We start from the raw sequence: 12,321 nt of genomic DNA on the forward strand, positions 1-12,321 counted from the left end.
GGAGCACCCCCTCCTCTTCACACAGCTGATCGGTGGGGGCTGCCGGGCGTCGGACCCCCAGTCGATCAAATATTGATGACCTATCCTGATCGACAGGTCATCCATATAAAACCGCTGACACAACCCCTTTAATCGACGGCATTCAATGACTTAAAAGACAAAAAGATGGCAACGTGGTTCATTCGGGCCCCCATGGAGTACGCGCAGTAAACAACAGATTTTTATTTTCCTACCATGAGATCCTTAAGTCGAGAAAGCAGAGCTCTCTCCTCTTCCGGTGCCGCTTCCTCCAGTTCTTTATGGGTGCCATATGTGGTAGTCAGACACTTCATACAGGCTGCCAAGAGAGACCTCTGCCAAGAACAGCCCTTCACCCCGGCACAGTCTGCAGCTTGTGATACACAGTCAGCTAGAGCCCATCTGTAAGAAGTTAATTGATTAAAGGAATTAGGACGGCTAAGAAGATGCAAGAGCTACCATTAACACTAAGGCTGGTTTCACACGGGCGTTGTGGGAACATGCGCGATTTTTCAGCGCGAGTGCAAAACATTTTAATGCGTTTTGCACTCACGTGAGAAAAATCGCGCATGTTTGGTACCCAAACCCGAACTTCTTCACAGAAGTTCGGGCTTGGGATCGGTGTTCTGTAGATTGTATTATTTTCCCTTATAACATGGTTATAAGGGAAAATAATAGCATTCTGAATACAGAATGCATAGTAAACTAGCGCTGGAGGGGTTAAAAAAATAATAATTTAACTCACCTTAATCCACTTGATCGCACAGCTGGCTTCTCTTCGGTCTTCTTTCTTTGCTGTGTGCAGCAACAGGACCTATGGTGACGTCACTCCGGTCATCACATGGTCCATCACATGATCCATCACCATGGTAAAAGATCATGTGATGGATCATGTGATGACCGGAGTCCTTTTCCTGCACACAGCTAAGATGAAGACAGAAGAGATGCCGGCTGCGCGATCAAGTGGATTAAGGCGAGTTAAATTATTTTATTTTTATTTTTTTAACCCCTCCAGCGCTATTGTACTATGCATTCTGTATTCAGAATGCTATTATTTTCCCTTATTACCATGTTATAAGGGAAAATAATAATGATTGGGTCTCCATCCCGATAGTCTCCTAGCAACCGTGCTTGAAAATTGCACCGCATTCGCACTTGCTTGCGATTTTCACGCAACCCCATTCACTTCTATGGGGCCTGCGTTGCGTGGAAAAACGCACAAAATAGAGCATTCTGCGATTTTCATGCAACGCACAAGTGATGCGTGAAAATCACCGCTCATGTGAACAGCCCCATAGAAATGAATGGGTCGGGATTCAGTGCGGGTGCAATGCGTTCAACTCACGCATTGCACCCGCGCGGAATACTCACCCGTGTGAAAGGGGCCTTAGGCTACCTGCGCACGGTGCGGATTACGCACAGATTGTCAAAAAAACGCAGCATAATACATTACCAAAACCTATATAACGACCTATTAGGGCCACACGGAATTATACAATAACTATAAAAACATAGTGTATAGCCAGGTTATAAACTGCAGACAGCCATCTTATTAGCAAAAAGATCTCTTTATTAAATACACGTATGTAAAAACATAGACCATGGAGTCCCCACCATTCAGTGGGACAGGAGACAATAAAAAGGAGACTTTTGTATTACTTACCAGTAAAGTCTCTTTCTCGCTCTTCCTTGGGGGACACAGGAAACCATGGTATAGCTCTGCTCCCTAGGAGGCGTGACACTAAGCGAAAGCTGTAAGCCCCTCCTCCATCAGCTATACCCTTCAGCCTGGAGAAGAGACTGCCAGTTGCGTGTCCAAGTAGTGAAAGATAACCACCAACCGGAAAAAGAACTGTCGAGCCCCAACGGGGGCAACCAAGCCGGAACCACAACTGTAACCCAATGAAGGGCGGGTGCTGTGTCCCCCAAGGAAGAGCGAGAAAGAGACTTTACTGGTAAGTAATACAAAAGTCTCCTTTTCTCGCCCATATTCCTTGGGGGACACAGGAAACCATGGGACGTTCCAGAGCAGTCCCAGAAGGGAGGGACCAGAACAAACTCAACCAACGCCAGAGGCATCAATCAACTGCCGCCTGCAACACCAGACGGCCTAAAGCAGCGTCAGCCGACGCATGAGTATGCACCCTGTAGAACTTGGTGAAGGTGTGCAAGGAGGACCAAGTGGCCGCCTTGCAAATCTGCTCCGAAGAAGCCCGATTTCTCTGAGCCCAGGAAGCCCCGACCGCTCTAGTGGAGTGAGCGGTAACACCAAGGGGAGGAACCCTGCCCTTGGCGAGATAAGCCTCAGTAACAGCCATCTTGACAAAACGAGCGATAGCAACTTTGGATGCCGCCATCCCTCTGCGCGACCCTTCCGGGACCACAAAGAGCGAGTCAGTATGCCTGAAAGAGCTGGTTACTTCCAGGTAAATCTTGAGCGCCCTGACAACGTCCAGGCGATGAAGCTTCCTCTCCCGCGGATGGGAAGGGGAAGGACACAAAGAGGGGAGAACGATGTCCTCGTTCAGATGAAAGGCGGAGACCACCTTAGGAAGGAAGGAAGGGACCGGACGAAGAACCACCTTGTCCTGGTGGAACACTAGGAAAGGTTCCAGACAGGAGAGTGCAGCCAATTCGGACACCCTCCGAAGAGAGGTGATGGCTACAAGGAAAATAACCTTGCAGGACAGAAGTCGCAAGGAAACCGTCCGCAGAGGCTCGAAAGGAGAAGCCTGGAGCGCTGAGAGAACCAGGTTCAGGTCCCAGGGCGGTACCGGAGGGCGATACGGGGGAACCGCGTGAGCCACGCCCTGAAGGAAGGTCTTGACAGGACCAAGGGGGGCCAGTGGGCGCTGAAACAAAATGGACAGCGCAGATACCTGACCCTTCAAAGAACTAAGGCCTAGACCTTGGGCCAGTCCGCTCTGCAGGAAGGACAAAACGGTGGGGAGAGAAAAGCGGAGCGGAGGAATCCCCAGATCGGTACAGAACCCCAAAAAAGTCCTCCAGGTCCTATAATAGATCCTAGAAGAGGACGGCTTACGGGCGCGGATCATGGTGCGGACGACATCCGCAGAAAAACCCCTACGTGTCAGGACGGTGGTCTCAACAACCACGCCGTCAAACGTAGGGACCCTAAACGCGGGTGGAAGATCGGTCCCTGAGAGAGAAGATCTTCCCTGGCGGGCAGTGGCCAGGGCGCGTCTGCCAGGAGCAGCATGAGGTCGGCATACCAAGACCGGCGGGGCCAGTCCGGAGCGACCAGAATCACCGAGACGCCTTCCGCCGCGATCTTCCGAAGGACCTTGGGCAGGAGAGGGATGGGAGGGAATATGTATGGGCGCGCGAAGCCTCGCCAAGGAAGAACGAGGGCGTCGGCTCCGCAAGCTCCCGGATCCCTGGCCCTGGACAGATAGGCGGGGACCTTGTGATTGAATTTTGAGGCCATGAGGTCCACGTCCGGAATGCCCCAACGAAGGCAAATGGCCTCGAATACCTCCGGGTGAAGAGACCACTCGCCGGGGTCGACGGTGGTGCGACTGAGGAAGTCCGCCGCCCAATTGTCCACCCCTGGAATAAAAATTGCAGATAGGGCCGGGACGTGGGCTTCCGCCCAACGGAGAATGCTGGTGACCTCCCGCATCGCTGCAGCGCTGCGAGTGCCCCCCTGGTGGTTTATGTACGCCACGGCCGTGGCGTTGTCTGATTGTACACGAACTGGATGACCCTTCAGCAGATGAGTCCAGTGTCGTAGAGACAGAAGGGCCGCTCTCAGTTCCAGGACATTGATCGAGAGTTTGGACTCCGATGGAGACCAAATGCCCTGGACGGATCGGGGAGGAAACACGCCTCCCCAGCCCGAGAGACTGGCATCGGTTGTAACCACCAACCAGTTGAGTGGCAGAAAGGACCTGCCCAGAAGAGGGGACTGTAACCACCAGCGGAGAGATGACCGCACCGGAGGCGACAGATGGAAGGGATGATCCAGAGACTGCGGCGATTTGTCCCAGGAGGAGAGGATCGCCCGTTGGAGAGGGCGGGAGTGAAACTGCGCAAATGGGATCGCCTCGAAGCAGGCAACCATCTGCCCCAATACCCGCATGCAGAAGCGGAAGGACGGTCGACGGTGGAGAAGGAGACCCCGAACCGCCCCACGGAGGATCAGACGTTTTTCCGAGGGAAGACGTACCTCCGCCGTTCCCGTGTCTAAAAGCATTCCCAGGAAGACGAGTTGTCTGGAGGGGGGAAGGGAGGACTTGGGGAAGTTGATGACCCAACCAAACCTCGCCAGAGTCTCTAGAGTGAGATCCACGCTGGCAACCGCTTGAGAAAAGGACGGAGCCTTGATGAGGATATCGTCCAAGTACGGTAGCAGAAAAACACCCCTGGAACGGAGTAAGGCTAAAACCGGGGCCAGGACCTTGGTGAACACCCGGGGGGCTGTTGCCAGTCCAAAGGGAAGGGCGACAAATTGGAAGTGGAGGTCCCCCACGGCGAATCGAAGGAAGCGATGGTGACACTGGGCTACCGGAACATGGAGGTAGGCATCCTGTATATCGATGGAAGACATGAAATCTCCCTGCTCCAGGGAAGCCACCGCGGAGCGGAGGGACTCCATCCGAAACCGTCGAAGGAGGAGAAAACGGTTGAGCTTTTTGAGGTCCAAAATGGGCCGCACCGAACCTCCCTTCTTGGGAACTACAAAGAGGTTCGAGTAGAACCCTTGGAATCTTTCCTCTAGAGGAACGGGGGTAATCACCCCCCTGTCCAGTAAAGCTTGAACGGCCGCGGAGAACGCGGCCGCGTCTTTCGGGTCTCGCGTGGGGCGGGAGCGAAAGAACCGATCCGGAGGGAAGGATGCAAATTCGATTTTGTATCCGGAGGACACAATTTCGAGGGCCCAGGCGTCGGAGACGTGAGCCATCCAGACGTCCTTGAAAAGGAGGAGCCGGCCCCCCACCCGGGTGGGTGGGGGCGCGCCTTCAGGCAGAGGACTGTTTTGCTGCGGGTGTGCGGGCAGCCTGCGGCTTGCGCCAGGAGGGCTGCGCCCGAAAAAACGGCTTCCTACGCTTGTCCTGGGGAGGAGCCGAAGCGGCAGCTGTGGTGGGAGCCCCAGAGGCCCTGCGGGAGGACCGAAAACGAGACGCACCAGGGCGTCCGCGGGGGGCGCCCCTGGCTTGGGGTTGAGGAAGATGGGTGCTTTTACCACCCGTGGCCTCTGAAATAAGTTCGTCTAAGCGGACCCCGAAAAGGCGGGAACCCGCAAACGGTAGCCCCGCCAAGGAACGTTTGGAGGCAGCGTCCGCTTTCCAGACCTTCAGCCAGAGCTCCCTCCTGACGGCAACTGCCAGGGCGGAGGAGCGCGCAATAAGGGCTCCCGCATCAAGGGAGGCCTCACAGACAAAATTCCCGGCCCGAATAATAAGCTGGGCCAAGGAACGTAGGTCCTGGATGGGGATGTCCGAGTCCAACTCCTGTTCCAGCTGCGTACCCCAAGCAGAGATTGCTTTCCCTGCCCAAGCAGAGGCAAAAACCGGTCTGAGGGAGCTTCCTCTCCCAGAACCGGAGGCAGCAAAAATGCCCTTGGACAGGGTCTCCATGCGACGGTCCTCCGCTGACTGAAGAGAGGACCCGTCGGGAACAGGGATGGCCGTGTTCTTTGACAGCCGGGCCACAGGGGGGTCTACCTTGGGTGGGGAAGACCAGGTGGCCACGACATCGGCTGGAAAAGGATAGCAAATGTCCAGCTTCTTTGGGTTGACAAAACGGGCGTCCGGGCGAGCCCAAGCCTTAGACACCACGGAGGAGAAATCAGAGTGGATTGGAAAGACTTTTGAGGCCTGCCTGGGTCTGATAAAGGAGACGCTAGCTGCGTCCGAGCTAGGGGGGTCATCCTGCACCTTAAAGGTGTCACGTATATCAGAGATGAGTTGAGCCATCGCTGAGGCTAGCTTGGACGGCAGGGCCGAGTCCATTTCCAAATCTGAAGCCGCCAATTCACCTTCAGAGAGCGAATCCTTTGGAGAGGAGAGGCTCGTCTGGGTGCGCACGCGTGGCGGGGAGAGGGAGGCATCCGAGGAGGAGGCTCGCTCTACTCTAATACGCTTCTGAGAGTGCCTAGCTCGGGAGGGGTCACTAGGAGAGGATGAACCCGCTGCAGCGGCAGAAGCAGTGGACCCGGAGGGCGCGACAGTCAGAGTGGCGTCCTGCGGGGTAGGTGGCCTGTCTATTAGGCGGCCCACGACATGAGTGAGGCTTTCCACGGCCTGGGACAGGGATCTAGCCCAGTCAGGCGGGTCAGAGGAAGCAGGGAGCGACACAGCGGGCGACTGAGGCTGCGATGGAGCTCGGCATGCAGTACAGTGCGGATCAGACTGCCCCCGGGGAAAGGGTTCCCTACAAGCGGTACAGGCATGGTACCATGGCTTGGCGGCTGCAGAAGGGTCTGACATGGTGGAAAGATGTTGCACTTTAAAGCAACAGTACTGTGGCACGGAGGGGGTTAAACAGTCCTACCAGACCCGATGATACAAGCGGCAGCTGTAAGGGGAACAGACTGAGGAGGCTGTGGAGGAGAGGCAGCAGCACGGAGCTGAAAGGCTTCAGGATCGCACGGCAGAGAGATGAACCCGGAAGTAGCGGAGCGCAGCAGCACGGAGCTGAATGTGTAAGGAAGCTCCGCCCCCCCTCTGCCGCGCTGAAGCCGAAGCAGAGCCGCGCGCGCGCGGCAAAATGATTTTAACCCCCAAGGTGTTGAAGTGCCGGCCATGACATGGCGCCGTTCATGCCAGGAGAACGGCTCCCACCGCGCCTAGATGTAGCAGACGGCTTGCAAGTCTGCAGCCGTCCCCTGTAAGGCAGCGTTCTAGGACTTGCCCAGATAGACTGCCCTCCAACTATGCCCGGTAACGTCCCGATATGCGGGGGGGGGGGGGGGGGCGGGGGGGGGGCGGGGGGGGGGTTTGCAGTGGTCATGTAACAGTGGCCATGTTGGTAGCAGCGGTGGGAGGGAGGAAGGGGAGGCTGGAGCAGCCACTCTCACCATACGCTGTCTTCGCCCTCAGTCCATCCAGCGGGGTCGCCCCTTCAGCTCCTGGCACCGCGGTGGCAGGAAGCCGGGGGAGGGACTTGGCGTGCGGGCGACCCTGAGCTGGCGGGACGCAGGGGAGCGAGGCTGCCCTGGTCCACCTTGTCTTCTGTGGGGGAGGCGGCAGTGCGGAATTACCGGCACTGGCGCAACTCAACCCCGGGAGAAACAGAGGGGTCTAATGCGCCTCTGTTGTCCCTGTAGGTAGAAAAAAACCGAGTTAAAAACAACAAATACGTAAAAAATAAAAATCATAGGATAACAACCCTGCATAAGCAGGGGGTGTCTTGCCTCCTTGGACACTAAGCAAAAACTGGCAGTCTCTTCTCCAGGCTGAAGGGTATAGCTGATGGAGGAGGGGCTTACAGCTTTCGCTTAGTGTCACGCCTCCTAGGGAGCAGAGCTATACCATGGTTTCCTGTGTCCCCCAAGGAATATGGGCGAGAAAGAGGGACGGTTGGGATGGGACTGGGTGATAAGAAGTAAGCGCAGCAAAAACATCCTCCAACTAACCACATATAAGTAACACATAGTAATATCCTTGATCCAAAAGAGGAAAGAAGGAAGAAAAATAGTAATGGATCTCTACTACAGACTACACGAAAAATGTAGAAGCCAATCTATCATTATAAACTCATACATAGTAGTGCGATATTGTATATCCAATCTATAACAATGAGATCACAAATAGGAATGGAGAGGAGAGCCAAAAAAGCAAAGGGAAGGCTTACCAGTTTACAAAGTATAATCAAATCTCCCATACCAGTGTCCCTCACCTAACCAACGCGTTTTGCTGAATGATAGACGGGCTTCTACATTTTTCGTGTAGTCTGTAGTAGAGATCCATTACTTCTTTCTTCCTTCTTTGCTCTTTTGGATCAAGGATTTTACTATGTGTTACTTATATGTGGTTAGTTGGAGGATGTTTTTGCTGCGCTTACCTTTTAGACTTCTTATCATCCAGTCCCATCCCAGCCGTCCCTCTTTTATCGTCTCCTGTCCCACTGAATGGTGGGGACTCCATGGTCTAGGTTTTTACATACGTGTATTTATCAAAGAGATCTTTTTGCTAATCAGATGGCCGTCTGCAGTTTCGAACCTGGCTATACACTACAACACATTACCAGCAGAGTGTAGGAGATTAGGCACTTCTCATGTACACCCCTTGTTTTCCCGTGTAGAATTTTGAAATCCACAGAATGTTAATTCTTTGTGCGGATTTAATTCTTTTCAACCACTTCTGCAAAAAAAATTGCATCAAATCCGCAAGTAATTCGGATTTGGCACGGAAAGGCAAAGAAATCCGAACAGAATGTCTGCAACTCTAGCCCTGAAGGGCTCTATTCAGACCACCCATCTATTAGCCAGGGTGGCCACAAACTGTCACTTTCACTCCGGAGGACTCAACATGCCCATGCGTTACACAGGGCCGTCTACTGATTTCAATGAGAACTAAGCAATGCCCTCATTTCTCCTGTGGTGGTGTTGAGGGGAAATTAAAACGCTTGCTGCACTTTACAGCTGATCGGCGCGCGTTTCCGCAGTGCGGTACCCTGTGATCAGAGTATCAGTAAACCTTTTAAAAAAAAAGCACTGACCGAAACAGACACCCCCTTTAATTTAAAAGGGTCAGAAGACAAAAGGTAGGCAAAAAAACGAAACGAGAATTGTCCACAGATCATGCACACGACCGTTGGTTGGGTCCGCCATCTGAGCCGCATTTTTTTGCGGCTCAGATGCGGACCCATTCACTTCAATGGGGCTGCAAAAGATGCGGACAGCACTCAATGTGCTGTCCACATGCGTTGCTCCGTTCCGTGGCCACGCAAATAAAATAGAACATGTCCTATTCTTGTCCGTTTTGCAGACAAGAATAGGCATTTCTATCATGGGCCAGAGGCAGCGGCGCTACTGGCCCCAAGGGACACGCGACATGACCACTTCCGACAGAGGGGTCTAATGGAGCCTACAACGGAAATGTGGACACAGTCTACAATTGTAAATGTGATGGATGCTGACGTAACGCTGCACTGACTGGATCCAACTGGATCGGCCTTGGGGCTGCAATTATTGGAACAGAACCTAGTGCTAGTGTGAATGGGTCCTTACATTTAGAATGGTTCGGTTTCCAAAGTTTTTGATGGCAAGAACAGAAGAATCCATGTCATAAAAAAAAAAAAAAAGAACCAGAAGGTCCCCATTATGAACAGTATGGATTGGTTGGAATCCATTTAAAAACTGACCCAGCATGCTGCACGCATGATGACGCCAAACAGAAGCCATGATGCTAGTGTGCACAGAGGCTTATACAACTTGTTAGAGGGGCTATCCTCATCTGGTCACATATCGCTAGGATATACCATGACTTTATGGCTGTTTTGGATCTGACCTCTGGAGCCCCCACTGACCCTCAAGATGGAGGGACCCCCTTCATTGCCATCTACTGTGCGGAGGAATAGCACAGCTCCAATCAAGTGAATGGGGCCATCTGCAGGTCCCTGAATAGCTGGGTGAACAGAAGCGCCTCTCTCCTTGGTTCTCATGATCAGTGAGGGTCCCTGGGGTCAGACCCCCACAGATCAGTGATACGCCATCACTTTACAGGACAGGAAGACCCCTCTAAAGTTCCATGTGCAGCTCAGGCACATTGACAGGTCTCTCTCCATGTACAGAGTTACAGACCGCGCAGGGAGAAGCCGTCCAGACGACTCTTTGTAACCAGGGAGCCCGTGCATATCACATGCCGCCTGGGTTTCAGATGGCCCGACAACTCGCTGACAACTTCCCTTCTGGGGAAGAAACATTTCTTTCATTCTGATTGTATTTCTCATATGTATTTTGAACTCTCCCTCTTGCTTACACTGGGTCGCTCTCCATCGCTCGCTCTGTCATTAATGACTATTTAACACAAATAGCTTTTATTTTCATGCAAACTCGTGTACAGTTTTTCATCCGCAGCCAATGGCGCTGCCAGCAGGGTAGGAACAGACGGTGCCCACAGCTGCCACTTTAGCACTGAACTGACAACAGGCTGACTAATGAGTAGAAATTGGAGCATTTTTCCCCATACACGCTGTCACTTCTTGGAAGGACACATACACGGACACTGTAGTGGCAACTGGGGCTTTGCTGCACAGATTAAAAGGCATCTGTCAGCAGTTTTGTACCTATGACACTGGCTGACCTATTACATGTGTGCTTGGGCAACTGAAGGCGTCTGTGTTGGTCCCATGTTCATATGTGCCCTCATTGCTGAGAAAAATGATGTTTTAATATATGCAAATGAGCCTCTAGGAGCAACGGGGGCGTTACCGTTACACCTAGAGGCTCTGCTCTCTCTGCAACTGATGCGGCTTCTGCACTTTGACAGGGCCGGGCAATGTAAACATCATAACACCTGGCCCTGTCAAAGTGCAGAGGGCACAGCTTTTTCGGAGAGTGCAGAGCCTCTAGGTGTAATGGTAACGCCCCCGTTGCTCCTAGAGGCTCATTTGCATATATTAAAACATCATTTTTCTCAGCAATGCGGGCACATATGAACATGGGACCAACACAGATGGCTTCAGCTGCCAAGTGCACATGTAACAGGTCAGCCAGTGTCATAGGGGCAAATCTGCTGACAGATGCCCTTTAAAGTGGTAATTCCCTCTGGACACACATGGCATATCCATGGGTGCTTGTCCCACCTGAGGGTCCCACTCCTACCTAACAGAAAATGAAGAGCAGGCCATACATGTGTTGGGTCTTCTCCATTGGCTGCTATGGAACATCCAAAATGATCTGGGTGCCCTTGCAGGGCTAGTTTTAGAGGTCCCAAAGCAGTGAATAAAGAGGACACCGCACATGGGCACCCACTTCCTCCAGTCACTTCAGAAAGTCCCATTGCAGTGAATGGAGAGGGTCAGACATGTGGCAGTCCGACAACCCGCCCATCCATCCACTGTTTCGGGTAGCCGCCAGGGCTACTGGTCCATCGTGCGGTTTCCTGCATACTGGAGCACAGCTCCCATTTACTTGCATGGGAGCTGCAGTATTCCAGCATGACACCTATACAGTAGATGAAGCCCTCTGCTTCCAGCTCCATCCACTGTATGGTTTTTTCCAGTGCAGACGGCTGACTGGTTGGGGTGCCAGGTGTCTGACCCCCTACCAGTCTCATACTCGTGACCTACTGTATTTTGAAGACAGGCCGTCAAGTCCCTCTAAACCCCTTTAATTCTTGAAACCCAGGCACTTACTTTACATGAGAAGAAGGTAGTGCCAGGACCTTGGGAAGCTCATCCATCAGTTTGCCGAGTTCACTCTTTTCAGCTATGGTGACCAGTTTGGAAAGCACAGAGATCTGCCCCGATGTCATCTCAGAGGGTTCTGTCCCCAGCGCCGCCTTCACCAGCTTGTCCCAGAAAGCCTCCTTCAGTACGCGAAGAACAGCAGACGACACTGAAGATGAAAAAGCGCATGATATGTAAAACCTATACTAATACTAAGCACCTCACGGACTGGGGATCACATAAAAAACAGTATATAATCTCTGTACATGAGCTGAGACCACTTGAGGTAGAAGCATGTACGATACAAGCAAAGGCGCCTCTATTAGATTCCTGGCTCCGTTCCACTGTCTCAGATCCTGCCATATTGGACTAGAAATATTGTGCAGCACCTATTACTATTTTTTCCGGTCAAATTGAAGGGCATCTTGGCGGAATCCAACAGATCTCATTCTAAGTTACTTGGGCTAGTGGTGTGACAGATCAGGCACTGCGCTGTGATTTACATTTACCACTGAAACCAAGGTGGTATGCGGACTCTGAAAATGATGTTGGACGTGACAAATTCCACTTAAAGGGTCACTGACATTTAAAGGTCAAAAATGTGGGGGTTTGAGCGCTGAGACCCCCACGATCCACAGCATGAGCAGAGGAAAAAGGACTTGCCCGATTCCTGGTGCCAGCACCCTGCTTCTTATCCTCTAGGCCTGAGATGCTCCTCTAGGCTCCTTCGGTCAACATCTGGTTTGACATCCACTGGTTACATCATGACAAATTGTCACATGACCCAAGGGAATCCGGTCTCTGCCGTGGCCAGTGATTGGCTGCGACGAGGTCAAACCGGATGCTGACATCAAGAGAACCCCGCAGAGCATCGCAGGCCTGGAGAAGCGATGAACCAGCACTGGGAAGTAGGTAAGGCACCTTTGCTATACAGGTTTGGCCACG

General features: G+C 52.6%; 1 protein-coding gene across 1 annotated transcript in view; it reads right to left on the minus strand.

Annotated features, from left to right (window-relative positions):
- The window catches only part of URB1 (URB1 ribosome biogenesis homolog), a 113,342-nt gene that overhangs the window by 38,796 nt on the left and 62,225 nt on the right, over positions 1-12,321 (minus strand). Inside the window, exons 23-24 of the mRNA XM_040423191.1 lie at positions 11,344-11,545; positions 234-420 (exon numbers count right to left, since the gene is read on the minus strand). Coding sequence (XP_040279125.1) covers positions 234-420; positions 11,344-11,545 — 389 coding nt within the window. The remainder of the gene's footprint in view (positions 1-233; positions 421-11,343; positions 11,546-12,321) is intronic.

The sequence above is a fragment of the Bufo bufo genome, chromosome 3 (assembly GCF_905171765.1).
Source record: "Bufo bufo chromosome 3, aBufBuf1.1, whole genome shotgun sequence".
Lineage (NCBI taxonomy): Eukaryota > Metazoa > Chordata > Amphibia > Anura > Bufonidae > Bufo > Bufo bufo.